At 44.9% G+C, this 23,090-nt stretch overlaps 1 protein-coding gene across 1 annotated transcript in view; it reads right to left on the reverse strand.

Annotated features, from left to right (window-relative positions):
• LOC142577933 (scavenger receptor class B member 1-like) overlaps positions 1-23,090 on the reverse strand; it is a 49,170-nt gene that overhangs the window by 20,963 nt on the left and 5,117 nt on the right. Inside the window, exons 2-6 of the mRNA XM_075687369.1 lie at positions 11,382-11,498; positions 9,556-9,650; positions 8,233-8,399; positions 6,840-6,981; positions 3,128-3,430 (exon numbers count right to left, since the gene is read on the reverse strand). Of these exons, the coding sequence (XP_075543484.1) occupies positions 3,128-3,430; positions 6,840-6,981; positions 8,233-8,399; positions 9,556-9,650; positions 11,382-11,400 (726 nt within the window). The 5' untranslated portion in view covers positions 11,401-11,498. The remainder of the gene's footprint in view (positions 1-3,127; positions 3,431-6,839; positions 6,982-8,232; positions 8,400-9,555; positions 9,651-11,381; positions 11,499-23,090) is intronic.

The raw sequence follows: 23,090 nt of genomic DNA on the forward strand, positions 1-23,090 counted from the left end.
TGCGATGTTTTGAACAGAGCGCGTCCATCAGCCATCTCTGCTTGTCTGTGCTGTTCTTGCACGGAGCGTTCGCGCGAAGCAAGGGTTAAACCCACGTGGCGAGGACATCCCGGCGAAAGGCGCTGCACGCACTCGAGCTGATTGAAAACAAACTCACGTGATCGAACTGATGTGGAAACACGCCTAACTCTTCTGCCTCCGGGAGGAGCGTTCATGCTACGAGGCCGAAAACAACGCCAACATTCCTACTATATGTAACCAGATGCGATGCTCTTTGTATTTCTAGAGATGTGGATGCGTGTCTGACAGCGTGACACATCTGATCATCGATCGCTCTCGCTATAGTGATGTATGAGCGAACTCACCTCATTCTGTAACGCCTTCGATTGGGCCCTGGAGGGAGGGAGGGAAAGAGGGAGGGAGGGTGGGACAGACAGACAGACAGACAGACAGACAGACAGACAGACAGAACTCATATCTGCAGCTTCAAAATGCCAAAGGGCTCACTCTGGATTTACCAGTGCATGTGGCCGACGGTTTTAAGGTGGTGTAAAAGATTTCAATAGAACCCATCTCATGATGACTGCCGACAATGACTGTGGAGACACGCTGCATTACCATTGCCAAAGCGCGTCATGGATGAGCCGGGCTTTGGCGCTCTCGCGCTCTCCTCTGGACACGCTGCGCGACGTTCGCAGGGCATCCCTCAGCGTCCGGCTGCAAGGCTTACAGGACCCGTGTGACATGAGTTCGATTCCGCCTAGCAACGCTAAAATTTTTGAATCACTTCTTTCTCATTGTGTAAAGAGGTTAAATATACAGACTCCAAGTTACTTTAGTATTCAAAGAACCCTATTCGCATTGAAGCCAGCGCGTCAGTCACCTGTTAACCTTTCGGTCTCGAGCAGCTTATAGAGCACAGTTCTTTTTTTGCCCGTTCCTGCGGCGAGCGTCAGTGTCGGCGGCCCTCGTAACCGAGCGAACGAGCGCAGCGAAGGATGAAAGAGCGAACGCGGAGCGCAGCGGGAGATGAAAGGCGGCGATAGCGAAGAGAGCGCTAGGAGGAAAGCAGAGGAGGAGGGTATGGCGAAAGCGTGAGAAGCGTAGTGCCGCGCAAGATGGTCTCTGAGGCGATGATGGCTACGAGATGGCGACAAACTAGCGTGCTGCGCCTGTTCACCTGTTCACCGACGAACACCATCGGTACCACACAGGGAAACAAAGCGCTCCATGAGCGGAGATCTGTCTGCGGCGGCTGCTGTGAATCGCGCCCGCGCGTCCCCCACGCGGTGCTTCTCGCAATCTCCCGATTAGCGAGGCAGTCGCGCCACACTTCGTTCCGTTTGCAGCGTGCCGCACGAGACAGATTGCCACGCCAGCAAGTGCCTAGCAAAATGAAAATTCGTATAGAGCTGCGCTGAAATTTCTGATTAGGGAGTATCGTAATCGTTGGTCTTTTTTTTTGCAGATTTACGAAACAATGTCGATAAATTTCCTGACTTACGCCGCCTCGTCTCCCGCTCGGGCTCTCCTCCAAGATCGAGCTGGTTTAATGCATGGCCTTGGACTAACGCTATCCCTGAGACTGACAAGCCAGTGGCAACATAACGTAGCCAGCGAGCGCTAGACCTTACGATCTGTGCTAACAGGGACGATAGTAGTCCTATAGATGCCCCAAGCACGAAAAAACAAGAAGACATTTTTTCGCGCAGAACTCTTGCTATGGATGCACATATCATTGCCTTTAACGACGTAACGGGCTTCCAGAACACGTCTATTCATGAAAGACGTGGTATCAAGGTGGCATCTGAAGGAATAGGATAATTGACGTAAGAAATCTTGTCTCTTGCGCTGCAATGAGCGTATTTCTATATCATGATTTCTGTAATTCAAGGAGCGTTGTTCATATATCCAGAACACAGAAAACAATTACGCATCACAATAGCAAAGTGAGTCTCGTTTGTAAACTGCATGGTGGGATTTCTAAGGGATATTGCTTAACGATGAACACAATGGCAGTAGAGCCAGCTAAATCCTTCAACTCACCTCTTCATAAGCAGTCCAAATCATTTTATTGGTAAACGAAGCAGCAGTTTCACGATAAGCTGGAACCCCGAATATTTCAAGGAGCTGTTTTCACCCTCGTATGGCATACGTACGTATGGCATACGTTTTGTGGGCATACGTAAGTATGCCCACAAAATGCATCTGCTAATTTTGGCTCAGATTCCCGCCTAATGAACGTATTACTTCGTGGAGTTCAACGTATATCAGAACAGTTTTCCACCTGGCGACTTGAATGTGTACTTAAATATAAGTAATCAACTATTTTTGAACAGCGCCTCCGCGGTATCGCAGTTGCCACGGTGGATGATCGAATGCGTAAGGCAGTACTGTGCCGATCGGAGAACACTGCGACTTTCATTTATCCTGCCAGGATCGCCGACGTGAGTCGCTTCAAAGCGTCTTAAAAAAAAAAGTAACTGGAACGCCAATGCATCTCGTCGGCCACGTTGAAAATTAATATCTTGAAACTGGTGCCGTCCAGAGAAATCGTTCCAAGTGGATACACCGTGCGAACTGAGCACCTGTAATTCGTAGATTGAAATATCTGGCGTAAAGTAATTAATTAAATAGTTAATTAGCGTAGTAACACTAATTATTCAATTGGACATTGTGACTTCTCGTAGAAGTAATGATCGCCTCATCGATTAATATATATCAAGGGTTAGAATTATGTTATCTGCCATAGCCAATCTTTAAAGAATTTGGTGCAGCTAAAAAAAAGTACCCTGTATATATATAGCGCCCTCCTGAACGCCAAGAGACCCTTGTCGGAGTGTTAAACGCCGAGAAGTGACCCTGAGCTTTGTTCTAAGCCAAATCTCAGTAATCATCGTGCTGCCGCGTTCGAGCGCAACTCTTGTCTCGCGATAAGTGTTTCGAAGCGTCACGGTGAATCTGAATTGCGTCCCTCCAATTTTGCTTCTTCGGCTCGCTATCTTCGGCTATCTGTTTTGGTGCTATACTGTGAACTGCGGAAGGCGCAAGGTGCAAGCGGAATAGCAGTTGTGCGCTGCTCGTCAGCTGCACCGCGCGTTAGCGAGAGGAAGCGCAGGCGTCGTACCCCGGCCATGTAGGCGAAGCGTCCGGCCGCGTCCTGGGGCTGGTTCTTGAGCGTGTCGACCAGCGTGCGGTAGCCCTTGCGGAAGACGCTGACGATGTCGATGCCGCCAGGACCACCGGCCGCTTTGCCGTCGGCGCCTCCGCGCGCAACGGCGGCGAGCATCATGAGTACGTCCGGGTAGCCTTCGAAGCTGAGCTCTCGCACGCTGCGCGTCAAGTACAGCTCCTGGCTCAGGCTGGACAGCAGCATGCGTCCCAAGGAGCGCAGGAGAAGGCTCTGGCCGCTCAGGAGGTGCTGCGTTGCCTGCGTTGGAAAGGTGTAAGTATGCGCTGACCTCGATGAACATATATTGCGCAAGAATGCGTTTAGCATGCTTTGAGAGGCGGGTATTTGCGGCAGTATGTTGCACAATGTGTTATGGGCGGCACTCCCGTTACCACCGTGCCTTACTCGTACGCGGGAGCTAACCGGTACTTCGAGCGCCACTTCCTCGAGCACCAGATGGGAACCCCGTGCAGCGTCTGCGACCGCCTCTGGATTCAGACGCCGGAGGCACAGCGCCTAAAACGACAGCGTCTGCATCTTCGACCATATGCGCCCAGTCCTGAACAAAAACGTTTGAAAAAGCTAGCCGTCACGAGCAAAGACTGCGAGCACGCACCCCGAACCGCCGCTACCACCTTGCGGTATTTAGCGCTGTGTTAGACTGCAGAATCTTCGGTATCGGCGTACGAAAATGGTTAGGTGGTCCCAAGAATTCGAGGTTAGCTAAAGAATGTTAAACGCATTAAAAACTGGAGGTGAGGAAAAACATGGTAACAGTCTAACTATGTGGTTAATTCAGAAAAAGGTCAGGGAATGGCGATACAATTTGAAAAGTGCATGCTGTAACTTCAAGAATAACGTTCCAGACACAGGAAAAGATTCCCGCGCATTCTCTGGGATAATCTCAGAAAGACGCACCTGTGCACTCCTAACTCGTTTTTTATTTAAATCTGAGTTTGTTCGGTGGAGGAGCAAGACAAACAGAGCCATATTTGCTAACACTTATTGACGTTAACGATATCTGGCACCAAATGACAAAGGCAGATAACCGTCCAGCACGCCAATGCAAAATAAACAGCGCAGTGCCTGCTCTCATTCACAATTCTTGTTCACAATTTCTTGAATATTGTGCAAGCTAGTGTTCTATAATACTAATGAACTTGTTTTAAAACTATATATAGCCGCAACGCTAGTTTGCTAAAAGAATCATTCAACATAAAGAAACCGAGTGCATTTATGTTTAGGTGTACTCGAACGATTCCACTCAGCAGGAAAATACTGTACATTTATCAGACGAGTGACTGTTCCTGCGATAAAAGAATGCAGTACATCGACAATATGTAATTCTTAGGAAGATTTTGGAGCAAGCTATATATATATATATATATATATATATATATATATATATATATATATATATATATATATATATATATATATATATATAAGAGAGAAGAGAGGGGGTTAATTCGGCAATATTGATGCCTTCAGGTAGCATATGTGGGTTTATTGACCAGTTGCCTTCACCCAAGAAGATCACGCTGTCGTGACGCCTGCGGCAAAAAGGACATTCCACATCCGCCGCCAAGGTCTGTGAGTGGTGGTGCTGGCTAACACTCCCAAGATTCTACTAGGACACATAAATAACCAAAAAAGTGGATGGCAAAACGGCGCCGCGGTAGCCAGTTGGTAGAGCATCGCACGCGAAATGCGAAGGCTGTGGGTTCGGTTCCCACCTGCGGCAAGTTGTTTTTTCATGCACTTTGATTTACATTCATTTATCGTTTCTTTCATTCATTTATTAAGCACAAGTAATTTCCCCTATGTTGTCCTTGGTGTCAGTGTTTGTTGGCTTCTCATGATATGACTATATATATATATATATATATATATATATATATATATATATATATATAGCATAATTCTTGTCCTTGGGCTGAATTATTCGAAGAGGCGGACATTGCTAGCACGAGAAATCAAAACACATATTCAACTAATTAAATATAATCACTAATTAACTTCTTGATTACATTGTGGCATATATTGCAATTTACGTATTTTAGAAGGTGATCTTGCAAGACGTATCCACTTGAAATGAATTTTCAGGATGACGCCAGTTTCGAGATATTTCCCAAAGTCTGAAACGAAATACATGGGCGCTCCAGTTGCTTTTGTGCTTCAATGCATAAAACATCGTTTTGTCAAAAAAAAAAAAAAAAGTTGGAACAAAACGTGGAACAACATTGCATTTTTACAGCGAGTTTGATGGCGCATATCTCGAGACTGGTGTTATTCCGGAAATATATTTGAAGTGAATACGCCTTGCAATCTCACTGGCTGCAACTTGTAAACTATAATATATACCGTAAAGTAATTGAGAAGATAACTAGTACATTTTTTGTTAATTAGTTGAATATTTGTTTCGATTTCTCGTGCAAGTAATGTCCGCTTCTAAATAATCCACCTCAAGGACTAGAATTATATCACGTGCAACAGGCTACTTTTAAAAAATTGTATAAAACTTTAAAAAAATGATTACCCTGTATTGACAGAGAGGTAGCAGCAGCAGCAGCAGCAGCAGCTTGCCACTTTAAATCGGAAGTGGCCGTCTTGTGTTCCCTCTCTAATATAAAGAAATAGCTTATTTTGGGCGAAATCTGGTGTTTTACGTGCCAAAACCACGGTTTGCCTATGGGGCACGCCTCTGCTCCGGATTAATTTTGACCAGCTGCGGATCGTTAACGTGCACACAATGCACGGTACACAGGCGTTCTTGGATTCCCCCCACCGTAATGCAGCCGCCACAGGTGGAATCGAACCCGCAACCTTAGGCTCAGCAGCGCAACGCCATTGAGCTACCACGACGGGTCATTTAATTTCTGATACCATGCCATGTCTCGAGAAAAGAAAAAAAAAAGAACGAGAAACTTCCTTCTCCTTCAGCCGAAGGGAACAGAGGGAAATGGAACACCGGTGCTTACGGCTGCAACTGTGACCCGGATGAGGGGCCTTTCGGACAATGCTGACGGCACTGATCCACGAGCTGAGCAGTGCCCACCAAAAAGATCATGCACCAAAGACGCGTCACACGAGTTCTCGTTAACAGTTATTGTTCTTGTTTTTTTTTTCTAGATTTTCCTCGCATGATTACTTTGTTTTTTCTCGGTGAGTTAGAACCAGTTGCAATCCCCCCGTCTCTTTTACATCCCATACGCACAAACTACTGCTGAACTTGTGTGCTTGTGCCGTTTGAATGATGGAATCACGGACGGATGAGCGGCACACATCGAGGGTGCCATCCGCTCACTGAAGCGCAGAGCTGATCCTCTTTCCCGTTCGCTGGCGGAACCATCGCTTGCATATCGCATAGCACAAAACGGAATTGGCGAAACGCAGTGAAGTGGTTATTCAGTGTTGGCGCTATCGACAATTATATTTATTTTTGAAGCTTAATTCGTCATGGAACATTTTCGAAGTACGCCACAGCGAGCACGTTCATTTCGCGCATGAGCTCAGTCGTACAAGCATCGGTCGCTTAGGTAGCAATCGACAGAGTGTCGCTACTCGCAACATCACTGTCCCAGCTGTGTCACGCTGAACGCGCCAATAGAAAAGCAGCTACGTTTTGCGGCGCAGGCAGACGACATTCGTGGCTGGGACGACTTACGATGAACGGCACGTTGACGGTCGTCACAAGGTCGTCCTCCGTGCCAGCGGAATTGTCCTCGTCGAAATGAAAGATCATCTTCTCCAGGAAGGACACAGTTCCGTTGTCGTTGAACGTGATGTTGTCCTTGAGCCATTCAATTCTGCAGATATGTGTGGTGTAACAAGATATCGCCATTCATGGCTAACTGTACCGACTCGCGTGTTATGCATGCATATACACCGCAGGAAAAAGTCAACTTCTACAAGTAACACATATGCTGCTCATGTCACAGCACTTCCATATAGGTCGCGAGGCGAGTAAATAAATAGGTCTGGTGGGAAGCCTCGCCAGACAAACATTCTGCGTACCTTTCCGTGTTTACACACACAGGCCCGCGCGCTGATGAGTCTTGTTTTCTGCATCTGCTCGTAAACATGCATAGCTGTAAGGTGGATAAGCTTGCAACGGAGTACGCATGTAAATGAGAAATAATACTGTCTAAGACTTGGTGATTAATCATTCGATCAGTACATACTTGGATTATTGACATAATTCTTTTTTTATTTATATATCAACCGTCGCGCGTGCCAAATTAAGCGAGTATGAGTTGTATATTCTAGCGTTTACTTGCCCTAGGTTACAGGGAGGGAGAGAGAAAGAATGTTTAATGAAACCTGAAGATGGTATTGCCTGACGTGTTAGTAAGGTGCCTCCTACAGCAAGATATTGAGGGCATTTGGTTCGTTGATAGAAAATTAATTATGAAAGTCGTGGGCCTGCTGTTCCAGTGCAGAAGCGCAAGAAAAAAATGGCAGCCGTTCTTCAAACCCCAAGTTCTACACTGCAGATGATGCGACGGTAAGAACTAATCCAATGTGTTTATATGTGCCCTTGCAAGCCATGCACATAAACTGCGGAACTCATTAGTTGATCAATCAATTAAATGATGGCAAAATGCCAGGCTACACAGTGTCGCAGTGCACACCCCCTCACGTTGTATTTGACACTAGTTCATCGAGGACGGTGGTACGAGAGGTTTTTCGCGTAGCAGAAGTACCTCTAGCTCTTAAGTAATTGATGATAAAGCGTAATCAAACGAGCTGCTAATGATATGACATCGACATACGAGGCCTGCGGCCTACTCGCGCGACAAATCCCTCGCGCATCTGTTTCCCTCCGAAGCAATGCGAGAATCATGGGAAGTGCAAAGATAGCTTGTAGAACGCATTTGAATTTCTGTGGCCATTCAAAGACGTCCCTGCCAAATGTATGCTGCTTGTAGACCACTATACATGGGGCCACGTGGGTACACGTTACGCGTTTGTGCCCATGTAGCCTAGTTGACTGGACCTAAACGATTTTTGCCTCGTGGCATTCTAGATTTCACGACTGGCAGACATCTTCTGCTCACCGGTAAGAGTAAGGACCCATTTGGCGCAGGCGAGGGTTGGCCCTTCTCGCCTTGACCGCCTCCACGTTGGTGATGTTGAAGAAGTACAGGTTGGCGGACATGTCGAAGCAGGAGCCCACATCTTTCCACACGCTGAAGGCTGTGGAGCCCGGTGTTATGGCTACTTGCTGCAAAAATGGGCAATGCACGTCCATGTGGTGTGAACGCTGACGTCCACGATGCGCGATAACTGCCCTCAAATGGCAGCTAAGCACAGCGCTGTTTACGTTCGCGTTCGATATGAGCTGCAACACGATAATTATGGTCAAAGCGACTCCAATCTTGTCAGGCGGCGCAATGCATACAATAAATTGGTGTAACTAATACCAGTAATTGGAACGGTGTTTGTTCTCAAATTTTTCGTATTGCGACGCCGCCGTGCTTTCTTGGTGTTTCTTCAACTACGGGTACCGTGTTGAAGTAGGCTCATATTGAACGCAACTGTACGTCGTACTTGGCGGCTATGGAAAGGGAAGGGAAGGTGGGGCGGTAGAGTGTTGTGGTTGTATGTAGAGGAGGGAGTGGTTGTTTGCCAGCCACTGAGTGGCTTGGCTATGTATCCTCCGCAATGGGAGCAATCCCACTTTATGCCCTCCTCGATCCCCCCACCTTCCCACCCCAGCCCCAGCCACTACTGCTGCCGATGATAATGTTTTTTTTTAATGCTACATTGTTACCTTAAGCTGTTTCGTTCTTGAAAAACACAGCGGGCAACCGCCAACTATACTGAACTCAGTGGCACGCAATATATGCGATCGGCTCCTACGCTTACGGCGGATGCTGGCACTCGGGTAATCAGGCTTGAAATGCTCTGAGAGGCCACACTTAAGCTCGGTGTTCCGTGATGCCATACACTATATTGGCCGATTGATAATTTAAGTTTGTGAACGCATTCTGCACTACTTGAATCAGACTTGGCTGCGCAACTTTATATTATACTATTTAAAAAGCTTTTTATTCGTAATATGATTTACGGCAGGTATTCCGAGTAGGAAAACAAACAAACAAAAACAAATAAGAAAGCTCGTTGGAGTAGCTGTCATATGGACACTGCCTCAGAGGTCTAAATTTTGTAGCGCATTCAAAAAAAGAAGCACTGGCTAAAATTTTGAAGTGAGGAATTCATAAACGAATCTCCGGAGAGCGGTATATGTGATACTATCAAATAGACTTTGAATGAAAAAAATTATTTTTAGGCTTGAACTAAGGTGACAATACATTTACTAGCAGTAGTAGCCTGTCTTGCAACTGCTGGAAGAACATTAGAAAATGATCCCGTCAAACCTTGTTCAGGAGGTCCCCGTAGAAGTCGTCAAACTCGATCAGTACGAACATCGAGAAGATGGCCACAATCAGGGAAAACGTGCCACAGCATATTCCTGCGACGAAAACGAAATAATTGTGGCAGGCGACTGATCGTGGTCGTCAATGGGAAGAACTGTTACACGCAGCATGCATTATGCCACAATACTTTTCTTATCGTTAATTTTAAAGAAATAAACGAAAGAAAATCAAAAAGCGCGATATGAGAAGTGAGGCCTCTCCGGGACGTGATGAACAACGTCTGAAGAAGAAAAAGAAAGATATGATCGACTTTCTTACGAAAACATACTTTTCTGTCGCTAATACAAATGCGAATAACATCCCCTCTGAAATGCTCTGATGTAAGCTTTATAAGAAGTTACTGGAGTTAAGAGAAATCGTGAGGAGTCACGAGGAAATACTGAAAAAAAGTGAAAGACAACGTCGTGAGAGTAGCGACCCTGACACGTGCGGCCATAGCGACCAGATGCACCTAGGACGTACGCAGCAGGCTATGCAATACACCAGTGTATGGTAAATCTGTCTGAGCTGTCATTTAGAAAAGAGGCTGGATGTACTTTTACAACGGAACGCATTATATCGATAACAGTTTATGTCTACGCGTCAAACCGCAGCTTGGCTTTAATACGAAGCAAGCCGTAGTGGTGGGCTGTGAATTAAGTTTGACCACCTGGTCTTCTTTGATAGCTACTCGCTCCACGGTACACGTACGTTATCGCATTCCGACGACTGCTTCGGTATTGTGTTAATAAAGGAAACACGGGGAGATCAACCAAATAAATTTGGTGGCAGCCTATAGAAACAAGGCTTCCTTATTTAAAATACCGCAAGTTATCTTACAAAAAGAAAGAGCGCATCAGCTTACTTAGTAACGGAACCACGCGCCTTTTGGCTAACATCGCCGACCCATCAGCAATTGGCGTACACATTCAGCCATCTTACTTACAGAAGTGACAAACCTTTATAGGACGGACTATGGGTCACAAACGCTATATCATCAAACTATGAATTTCTTAAATGACATTCAAGTTATTACAAATCATAAATCTAAGAAAATATTAAAGCCATAATTACTTCAATTCCTTTTCACGCTATTTCTAGCCCTTCAAACATCCTGGCGAATAGTTTAAAATATAATATATTGTAGTGTTTATTTTTAATGTAGGGGTGTATATGTACGTATATAATGGTCGTTTGCATACCTATTTTGTATACTTTGTCACCTGTGTACGAGTTCTCGCACATTTATCTGTTATTCCTCGTGTACGAGTATACGAATTGTGCATTGTGAGTTCTGCATATGTATGTGAATGTTTATTCTAGGTATACTTGATAAATACTTGTCTTCCGCTGCCACAGCTTGTGTGAAACTGTCTTCATAAGTGGTAGCGCCCCGTCAGGCGTGGCTGCATTTCGTTGTCTTTCTAATTGTGAAGCTGTTCACTTTAGCACATGGCCTTTAAATCAAAATCAAATTGGCCGAGCGTCCTTCTTCAGCAGACCCTTGATACAGTCAATAGACTGGCGACAATTGCGCTGGTATTTCCCCAAACAGGCATCTATGACTGTATCGATTTCGGCGACCTATAATGGGTCGTCAATGGACACTCGAAATTACCGGTAAATCCGCGAATTGGACTTACACGAACTTAAAAGCAAAATATTCGATCGGCTTTCGATGTCGAGAATATTTGCACATGATCAAATAAAAGGTTAAGCTCCCCGGGTCGCGACACAAGTAGAGTTGTTGAACGTGGACCTTGTCCTTTCCGAGTCTGTATACTTGCCTGTTTTCTTGCTGAACATCGCTAGCCTTGGTGCTGCGCGCTCTACGGACCACTCCCCTGACGATGGATCCTTTCTCCGACTTTCATTGTTTCCTTAACTTTGGCGCCATGCTTATTCTGTGGATAATTGGGAAGAAAACAGAATAAAACTGAAAATAGAAATTATGAGTCTGCGGTCAAATGCAACAGTGATTTCGCACGCAATATGGGAAACACGTTTTGCCAGCGCAGAGACCGAACACATCTCGGCTGTAAATAATAATAATAATAATAATAATAATAATAATAATAATAATAATAATAATAATAATAATAATCCACACGTACGGGATCATCGCATGCACACAAAGGATATTGATTATTTATCATTATAAAGGCACACTACAAGCTACAACCACCCGTGAGTGCTGTTATTTCTTGTTTGTCGTATTTGCGTCGGCTCATTTCAACTAATAAAGTTTATTCCTCCTCCTGCCAGTGACATCCAAATGGCGCTTGGCTGTGCGTGGTTGTGGAAGGTTAAAGAACGCTTCGGCTTCGGCACACGTAAAATTGACGCAGGCTGCGTCACGACGCGTCATATAACGAAGAATCGTCGAAGAGCGAGTTCCACTGACGGCATCGTAGCTGCACTGAAATTGCACGAGGCGACGCGCTGTCATCAGTGTGCCTCAGGGCTGGAAATAATTGAGCGCTGAAATGGCCGCCTCCGGCGTTTGGCCGTACGCTGCAAAGACGATCGCTTGGACGCCGTTTGTCCTCATTTGAATTCTGTCGTGGTAGTTAGAGGTTTGGAAGTGCAAATAAAGGCACTGTACATCGTGGAACTTCCTCTCTTGAAAAATACCCTGCTGCTGCGAGCGACGAACTGGTTGGTGGCACCTAATTTCAAGGAAGCCGCTTTCACAGCGTACGCAATCATTGTCGGGATTTTACAGATTGGGAAGCCACCCTTGGGCTACGAGACGCACCGTATACTGGATGGTTCCAGATTTACATTGTCCATTCTGGATTATACTTAACGCGCATCAATATTTGAATTCACTGGTACTTATTGCGCTCTGACCTAACAGAACGCGGCAGCAGTGGCAAGAGACCAAGGTCGCTGCCTCGTGCACAACAGCAGAATGCCTATGAACTACTTACAAGTACCTTGGCATCAATCTTCAGTCAAACTTATCATGGAATAATCATATTAATCTTACCCTTGCCTCTTCAAATCGTACTCTCGGACTTATTAAACATAACTTAAGAGAAGCCCCAATGCATGTTAAAAAACTAGCATACACAACATTAATCCGTCCTAAACTAGAATACGCGTCTGCCATCTGTGATCCCGAACAAACTTATATCATCAGTAACATCGAAGCCTTGCAGAACCGTGCTGCGCGATTTATATTTTCAGATTATTCACGTTACACCATCGTCACCTCGTTAAAGAATAAAGCTGACTTGGACAACTTAGCACTTCGCCGTAAAATTTCTCGCTTAACACTTCTCCATAAGCTTTATCACCACCCATCACTTCACAATGATTTCTTTCAGTCACCAACAGTTATTTTTCCACGCCGTGACCATCCATACAAAGTCAAACGCATTAACTGCCAGTCATCCCATTATGCATATTCGTTCTTACCTCGCACAATAACTGAATGGAACGCCTTACCATCAGTCATTGCCACGGAACCAGACTTGACTAAGTTTCAACATTTAATTCGCTCACGACTTGTCGCCTAATCGTATTATTATTCTTTTTTGGTACTTTTACAGTGTTTTCGATGTTTGTTGGTGTTTTTCATTGCAGTTGCCTTATGGTCTCCTAATATGTACTAATGTTTTCTCTGTGATAATTGTTACCTAATTATCTTGTATATTACCTATGTTTCACTGTATTATTACTTCTGTTACACTCTCTTGTTTTTAGTATGTACTAACTAATGACCAGTGCTTGTGATTGCCCCCTCCCCCATGTAATATCCTCGTAATGAGGGCCTTTGGGGGTATTTTGAATAAAATAAATAAATAAATAAATAAATAAATAAATAAATAAATACGGAAGAACAAACAAACAAACAAAACGTTTCACCGTAACCTGCTGAACACATTCGCTATAAAATTCGCCATTGTAAGAGTTCAAATTCTGAATAGAATTGAGATAGCTGCTTTGTTGCTTATTTAAAAAAACTACGTAATAAATGTAAAATATTCTAAATGGGTTATCGTGTGATCCGGTGGAACGTGTAAAGTTGATCCACCTGCGGGTTTCTCTCTACCTTGCGGGTTTCCGTAGAACTATGACGTCAAAGTTGAACAATGAAAAAAAAAAAAAAAACATATCCCGGCACGGTGGAAACCAGATGGAATCAGGTTCCTCCCAAAAGTGTCTCGTTCCCTCTTTCAATCGACGGCTTACGTTAATTAAAGCTCTGTAAAGCTATCCTTCAACACTCTTGATGACGCTGAGGTCCGCAACAGACAGTTTGGGAAGCACTGGCTAAGAAGGAGGCAGATGGAGAAAGGCTTAGGGGGATACTTCGCCGGATGCCCGGATTAACAGCTTGACCGGCCTTATGGTGCCCCCAAGATAGGCCGACTCTATTTCGTCGTCACGGCAAATGAATGCCCTCAGTATAGAGCTTCTTTACCTTTCCCAGGTGCACTGCTTGTTAATCGACACTAGTGTCACCTTTATCTGAACAAGGCAGCATATCTGAACAAGACAGGCTCGCAGAACTTGAAGCAAGAGATGTCGCTGTAGCCGACATTTCGACATGTGCACTCGTCTTCGTCAGAATCACAAGGAATACAATTCCCTTTCTCGAAACGTTGGATATCCATTGGTCGACCACAGTTGAGGAGCAGCACAGGAATACTAAACCACCATTGAACTTTTCTTCTCTTATTTGTTTATAGTATTTACTTATTTCCAACTAAGCTCTTTGTCACGGGCTTTTCGTTCAATATTGACTTTTTCAGAAGCGAATTTTTGTTAATTGTTTCACCGTCTAGAAGCGTACGGTGAGGGGCTAGTTGGTATGACATTATGAGAACAAAGAAAAACTGCGCAAAAAAGAACAAGACAGAGAAAGAACCACACGACACAGGCGCAGACTAACAACTGGTTTAATGCTCCAACGCCGCTTTCCTACCAACAACAGAACGCATGCGCACCAACCGCAAAGACCAATGCCGCTGTCATGTAGTCAAGCCTAGAAACGCCAACTCCTTGCGGTACAAATGTATGGAAGCCTCACTAACACATTTATCCGGCCCTAATCTCGCGATTTCTAAAGCTTCGATTACTTCACGCTCTTTCTTATCGCTTGCGCGTCCGACAATCTTACTCCTGCCGAAAAGTGGAGTACAAACATTGCCGTCATGCCTGCAGGTCTTGCAATGGTTAGGAAGATGCTGTCCTCTAGAATCTTCTAGTGAATTGGCATATTCTAATAACCTAATATTAATGCAGCGGCCTGTTTGTCCAACGTACACGTGGCCACAACTCAGCGGAATCTCATAAATAACATTCGCTCTACAAGGCACAAACTTGTTCCTGTGGTTAGTGCTGCACTCGATCGAGTGCAGCACTAACCACAGGAACAATGCCCCAGATGTCCCTGTCTCAGACGAAAGGCTGAAGGTTTGACTTCCAACTGGACCACATGCAGAGCGTTTGCCGTATTTTACCACGCTTTTTTCTATTACATTATGACGAGCTGTGCGCCATTCCTTTCTTTCTTCTTGTTCATTGTCTCTGCCTGCACAAGCCCATAAAATATGGCTGACGCCTCCTTGAGCATTACCACGGGTAGAAATTATATAGATGAGCATTCAGTGACTTAACGGCCTCGAGCTCGGAACAGTCACTGTTCTCTCTCTCTTTCCCTCCCCATTCTCCTCCCCACGCGTAGGGTATCAAACTGGACTCAGTCTGGTTAACCTCCCTGCCTTTCCTTCTCCCCCCCCTCTCTCTCTCTCTATGGGGACAGCATATTTCTGCAATATCCACATTTTCATATTCAACGAACAGAAGCTTAAAGTCCGGTATGTGGCGTTGCAGCATAGGTGAAATGTTCTTGTTTACAAGAATAAAAGAGCCAGGAGAACAAATGGTGGGAAAAGCAAATCGGCCGTGAGCATCTCCAGGTGCCTCACACGACTATGATAAGCCTCTCAAGTAACTCGCAGCCAGAGGCGTAGAGAAAGATTCCTACAGAAGCATAACAAGGAAACGAGAAAGCGGGAAAGAAAAAATGAGTCTCCTCGTGATCGGTGCGTTTGTAACCCATCGCACGATGCGTATCCGACACGCGAGCTTCTGCATTCATATACGTTCCCGGCGGGAGAATTTAGCCTTGAAACGTAATGAGGCCCACTCGGACTTTCGCACGGTGAAGGCATCGAACGGATATTTGTTGTCGCGAAAGCCCTTCTCAGTGCCAAACTGTCGGCCTCTTCCGCCGAGGAAAGGAAAAAAAGAATGCTCGAACGGAGTTGAGTTTCGGGTATCACGCGAGTACACCATCGCGAGGCAAGAGGAATTTACGTGTTCATTTGCTATTGTTCGACTGCGTTATCTATGAGAGGATGACCTAACCGCCCGTTTTTGACATTATCGCGCATTTATTCACTCGTAGTGTCACAAAGCCTGATCCCTCTTACTACGTATGACGGTAGTAATGAAGCACGTTTTATCAGTTATCAGTATACAGGGTGTACCAGCTAACTTTAGCCAGAGTTTAATATGCGAAAGCTAAGTAGCTGGATAGAACAAAGGTAATGTTTGTCGTCGCTTGCAGATACCCAATGTTTTTGTTTTCATTTACCTAATTAGATAGGTAATTAACTAATTAGTTCATTAATTCTCAAATAATATGATTAGATGGAAGGTGTCAGGGAGAAAATTGTAGAACGGCATGAAAAACTCCCGGTACGGGGAGGAGGGAAGAGAAAAGTAGAAGGCAGGGAGGTTAACCAGAATAAGGTACGGTTGGCTACCCTACACCGGGAGAATGGGAAAGGGGAAAACAAAGATCACAGGGAGAGAGAGGAGGGAAGGAAAGAAGGAAATTGCGGCGAGTTCACTGACGCGTGAGGTCTTACAGAAATTGCATTAAAAGTCAGATGGTCGCACAAACCCGTCGTCTTTAAGAAACACAAAAGCGCCTTCACCGCTTTATGGGCCGACGGGCGATGGGGGCGTTGTTCCAGCAGCACTTGCACAGAAAATGGCCGATTGTCCAGTTTTTGAAAAGCTTTGACAAGTTCTTGTCTCTCTGGGGCATATCTTGGACAGTGGCACAGCAGGTGGTCAATGTTTTCTTCGGTGCCACAGACCTGGCATGCTGCGCTGTCAGTCATTCCAATTAATGTAGAGTATGCCTTTGTGAAGGCCACTAGCTTTCTGTTGGTCAATACGGGCTGTATACAATGTGTTTTCCCGACCGTGAAACAAGCCAACAAATGCACGCAAGATTGCCGCGCGGCATGCCGCTCGAGGCACTTTGCGTGCGTTTATTCGCGGGATTCTTTCACGCTCGGAAAAAACACTTTTATATAGCACCTATTGAGCAACAGAAAGCTGTGCCGGGAGTTTTTCATGCCGTTCTACAATTTTCTCATTAACGCTTTTCATCTATTTATAATATCTGATAAGTCTATTAATTAGGACTGCTTATGTAATTAGGTACAATTAAAAATGTATTTCGAGTATCTCCAAGCGACGGCAAACAACGTTACCTTGGTTCTGTCCAGCTACGTGGCAATCCCATATTTTTAAACTCTGGCAAATGTTAGCTGGGACACCATGTTATGGTCCCAAGGATATACAATGTGCAGTAAAAGGGACACGTAGGCGAGGTAGCTGGACTTACGTTGACCAGTTCGGGATGTTTGACGGGCAGCGTAATGTACAGGGTCTCTTAAAGAGGTGGGAAAGCGCGAGCTAGTAGTTGGTGCGAATCCATCTGCACCGGCACAGAGACCGAACAGCACGGCATATTTTGCTGAGGCTTTTGCCAAGATGTGTAAAGTGCTACTTCAATCGCTCTTATACTGACGAATAGTATAGGTATCTCCGCCACTGATCTGACAGTGCATTTTAGTTCCATTCTTACGAGTTCACTTTTTAACCACTTGACGCATGCGCGGCCGAAAGTGCATGATAATTCCCACTCCCCACAAGACACCTCAAGGGTATGTTCGCGTATAACACAATAAACTCAAGTAGTTGGCAGTCAGCGCTTGTCCTGTGTTCCTCCCTTGTCGGTATTTATATCGCGCTTTTTTCGCCGATCGATACAGGTTGTCCCAGCTAACTTTAGTCAAACCTTAAAAATATACTGAAGCACTCTACGAGGGCGCGACCAAATGCATATTGTTGGCTATTGTATGGAACAATTCACAGTATTTCTTGTGTTCTGCGTAATTTCATAATTAGTCAAAATTAATTAACCAACTTCGCCAGTATTACCTTCAGGGCAGTACTTCCCATAAGAAAGTTGGGGGGAGCTCTCGGAAACATCTAATTCAGTAGTTTTGAACTTCCTACTTGCTACGTAATCATTTTTTCTGTCTTATGCAAAACCCGCTAAATATGGAAAAAAAAGCACGTTACATGCTCGCTTGCGAGCCACGATTGGAGTTTTTTTTAACGTGCCGCGTATGAACGAACTGCGCAATTAGCCAGGCGCTTAAAAAGTAACAGGGCAGCGACGCAGGCGTTGGCCGCTCGAAGCGGCAGTACACCAGGCTAAAAGCACTGCCCATTCATACGCGGCACGTTGGAGAGCACTGCAATAGCGGCGCACAAGCGACCATGACACGAGTTTTTTTTTTTTTTGTCATATTACAGCGAAGCTGTATATGGCTAGCCGATTCGTCCATCCATCCTTCCCTCTGTCGGTCCCCCGTACGCCGAAAACTCCTCCAGTGCAACCCCATGTGCATGCGCGAAAGAAAAAAAAAAAGAGAAAGAGAGGTGTGAGATTAGCCAACGCCACCTATATAACACAAGGCCTGTTAACTCCGATCCATGACGTCGCGCTAACTGGCCCAAAATTTCTATTGACAGGGTTGGCCTGATGGAAGCGGTGACGTCAAAATCCCCGTTACCTACTCGGGAGCGTCCCTATTAGATTCTATGGCAGTCGTGCCAGGTAACATGATGCCATGAATCGGAGTGAAAAGGTCTTGTGCTATTGATCTGGTGTTGGATTAGCTGCACGAGTAGTGACGTTGTTTCTCTCCGTCGTAGCAGAGCGTGCGTTTCTCTCCAGCTCTGAAATGGATAGGCCACGCGGCATACGCACTACTTAGGAGCAGGCAGCTTTCGATCAGCAACGCCGCGAGCAGAACCGATGCTGCAGCCTGAGGACAGGTCCGTGCAGCCAAGAGCGAGCAGCAATTGCGTACAGAGGGTGCAGCAGCGTACAAAACCGCCGTTTAGTGAACCGTCTGGATTAACTTCGTGATAAAACGGAGATTAACCCGAGATTAACTCAGTGATAAAAACCGGGGCTGCACGTTTCAGCTTCGTTGGTGAACCATCTGGGCGGAGTGCTTGGGCGGTGATTTTTTAGCGGGCTTTCTTTGGGACACAGAAAAAAATGATCACGTAACAAGTAGGAAGTTAGAATCTATTGAATTAAATGCTTCAGAGACGGATCTACAACACTTTCCTTGGTAGTTTTGCGCTACAGTGAATACATGTGTAGTTGGGTAATTTTGAATAATTATGCCATTAAGCATAATATATGAATAGCATGACTTGCTCTGTGGAATGTATATGGTCGCGTCCTCCTAAAGTGCTTCGGCATATTTTTAAACGTTCATTAAAATTAGCTGGCGCACCCCGTACAGTGCGCGGCTGTTCTTCCATTCCGCCCTAGGAAAATTCAACCGAGGTGGCAGAAGCAGGACATGGCAGACCCCACGCTCAGCGAGAAAACTCCATAGCCAGTGAGCCACTTTGGTGGTCGTAGTAATCAAAATTATAAATACAATGACTTAGACACACAATGAGAACTGTTGAGGGCTACGTCGATGAGAAACCAACGAAGATTGATTTTGGTGGAAGGAGAAAATTAGGCCCGATTAAACAGCGGCGGTACAGTGAGAATGATACAGTAAACCTTTGGAAGCACAGCCCGGGGTCTCATAAGGAAAGAGGAAGAAATTCCTTAAAAAAAGCGGATTTTAATAGACGTGATATAGCTGGTGAATTAATAATTACACCGACATCACTTGATCCACGAATAATCTTTTTAGGGCGAAAGCCGTAAGTGGCTCGTTGCAATGGCTCGTACACGAAAAGAGTGGCATCTAACCCAGTGAGACAAAGATATCATCAGGAATCTCGCATAGCCCCATAAGTAAGCAAAAGTTCAATGGCTGAATATGAATGAATGAAGAAAGAAAGAAAGAAAGAAAGAAAGAAGGAAAGAAAGAACGAGAACGAAAGAAAGAACGAAAGAACCTCTAGGTAGTGCATTAGGTGCTCGCATGTTTCGTTAAGGAGGTTGACCTATAGCGCCATAAGTTTACTTCACCTTGCGGCTCGTTATGTCTTGCAAGGAGTCTGACCCCTCCGAGAGTATAACTTAATGCACTACCACGTGCGCAGCAGACTTTCGCTTTCACGTGTTACAAGAGTGTAATATGCTGCCGAACTTTCTTTTATTATGCCGCTTCCTTAAAGGTTTAATTATTAAGACGCAGCTATAATTGTCATAGCAGTTCCTACCAACATTGCCAAAGACATTCGTGCAGGACACATCTTTGATTTCCCTCCTGAATACAACTCATGCTTGTGAACTCGTGAACTCCGCTCGAGCAGTTGGAGATTCGGCCCCGACTCATATACTTTTGTTTTTCGTCATTAGCTTCCTTACTGACAATTAAGCTTGAAACTAACACCAGTGTTGAGGGAACGTCTCTTTCTCAGATAAGTTTATTTCATTATTATTTCGAATGAATGAAGAAAACAAAACGCCAGTCTAACACTATTTCTCAAATAAGTGAAAATTTGGTCTTTGAAAACTTTTTTCGTTAAAAGAACTCGGTAGTTAACGGTTAAAAGCAACACATGTCATATGGCTTGTCGACACAGAATAGTACAAGTTCTGAAGCAGCATACTCACACCTTGATAGCGCGCTCGAATGCCCACTTGCTAAAGACAACTTTCAAACCTGGCTTGCGGTTCAGTTCACGCCTCTTGATGTTGTGCGATCAACGGGAGCAGTACAGCGAGCGTGCAGCGATAGAGTCACGCTGCTCCAACGAGAGCTATCGAACAGCTGAAGCCCTTGAGACTACCGTGAGGTTATTAGGACGAGAGCGCCAGGTGACGCAGAAGCCGAATGGTGGAGAGAGGAAAGCCACGACGCGGCGATTTCTCACCATCCGATCTTCGGAAGCGGAATAATGTGCGGGATGCTCGTGGCATGTGACGTGGACGTAAGCACAGTTCAAACAAGGCCTACGCATGATATGATGCTGTCGCCTACAGTACAGGTTTTATCATGCCCGAAGACTCGTAATTTGCATTCGCCGTCCGACGACGATTTCCTCATCGGTAGCGATAAGATCGTCAGTCAGGTAACTAAAAACGGACAGGTGGGGTTTCCACTCTATATAAATTATATGGGCTCTATAGGGCAAAACATTAAATGATATTTCTAGTCAGTGCTGCTAAGCTAATAGTGTAACTGTAAATCCGCCCATAATCTTCACTGTTACCAAAAGTCGTAAAAAAAAAAAAGATGTTTTGCGTTAAATATTACGCCCGGCTACGAGCAATATCCGCAGAACTCTTTAACTCGGTGTGTGTGAATATTTGCAGCTTTAGAATAACAAATCGAATAGTGGTCAATATTCGTAAATGCGAATATTTTAAATACATAAACATTTCTACGCCTAGCCAACTAGAAATTCGTCCATCATATAAGACAATGAATGGCTCATGCCCTCTTAAAAGTTGGCTCATACCCGCTTAAGGCAGAGGCTACAAGCGCTCAGAAAAGAGAAGCGAACAGCACATACATTCATTGAAGTCACCCATACAACACATAGGACAGCATATGTTTCATTAAATAACAAGGTCAAAACAAGCATCCGAACCATCAATAAAACATTGTATATCCCCTAAGCAAATGTAGTGGAGGTTCTGCAAGAGCTTCGCTAAATTAACCTTAACTCACCTTAACACCAAAGGTCATGGGTTAGACTTGCACCAAAGGTTGAAGGTTCGAGTGCCTTACTTAACTATATCTTAATTAAATATGGCTAATTGACTTCACCTAAATTAACACCAATGGTCGGGGTTTCGAGTACCGTAATGAACTCTATCTTAAGTAAACCTGCTTTATCATTCTCGCTATCAAACATGATAAGCGAACGACCGATTAGGTTTATGAGGGTTTATGCTGGTCTGATCAAGTTACATAATATTAATAATGACACAGGGCTGCTTGGAGATGATAAAGTGGCACAATGCTGACGCATACTTAGGAAACCACCAGAGGAGTTTCTGAACTTTTTCGAATACTTCTCGAATACATCGAAACGTCAACTGCAGTCAATCAAACGTAAAATTGGAGCAAAGGTACGGTAAATTTTCACCTCCGCGGGCATAGTATAGACATAAAACATGAGAACTTGCGTAGTGGTGCAGGCTACGTCACTTAGGTTGCCATAATTTACAGGCTATACAACAATCATTCGCACTCTCTGAAGAGTTTACTCCTAATGCTCCATTTGTGCTTTTAATAAACGACGCTTCATAACGTCCTATGTAATGACAGAAACTTGCTAATTTTAGGAGTACTAGGATGTGAACATCGTTTTATATTAGTCGTGATAACGGCTGCTCATTATTCGCAAACTATACGGGCACTATTTGATATTCGATTCCATCCTACTCCTACTCTTAACGCATGCTTTAAATTATGACTTTAAGCACGTGTGCGCGCGATCCCAGAGCTCAGACATCTTTATAGTACAGGCTTGCGTGCACTTTGATTCTGAACATCAGATGTTCAATATCGGAAGATACTGCGGCACTTATAATGTGCTAAAGAGTACAGATTAGCTACAAAAGGAGTATTGATATGCCTTTTCTTGCGGGAGTACGTGTTCTATATTTAACTCCATTTTAGAACGCTGTTGCACGCCTCGGTGGTGTGCGTTCACTCTGCTCGTATCCGAGTAAGGCGAGTCGGGCTTTATCGGAGAGCTCGAGAACCCCCGGAAATGAAATTAAGTGGGGAATATACCGTTACTTTCGCAAGAGGGTCACCGCTGCCTTTGTTCTGTGTATCTTTCGTTATTAAAAGCTCATCCATGGACTTTGTTGTTCGTCATTGTCGTCATCGTTGTTGTGCTTGTTGCACCAAAAACGATTCGATATAAGCTTCCTACCGCAAATGTCGCGCTTCACGAGCAACGGCATTGAATGCAACGCATTCGGCGCCCTAGCGGCGGAGCACACAAACGCTCCCATATTGCAGCAAAAATATAGAAGGGCGCGCATCCTCGCAAGTCTGATAAGTTATTTCCCCGAAAACGATCTCGCGCCCCGTCGTTATCGTGCGCGTTATCGCCTTTCTTTGTCGAACGCCAAAAACAAGCGATTACATAAGTCCACGCGCCACAACGAAACGAGGAATACACCCACCGATATTGCTGTTTGTTTTTGCGCTCTTTAGTGC

The sequence above is a fragment of the Dermacentor variabilis genome, chromosome 4 (genome assembly GCF_050947875.1).
Source record: "Dermacentor variabilis isolate Ectoservices chromosome 4, ASM5094787v1, whole genome shotgun sequence".
NCBI lineage: Eukaryota > Metazoa > Arthropoda > Arachnida > Ixodida > Ixodidae > Dermacentor > Dermacentor variabilis.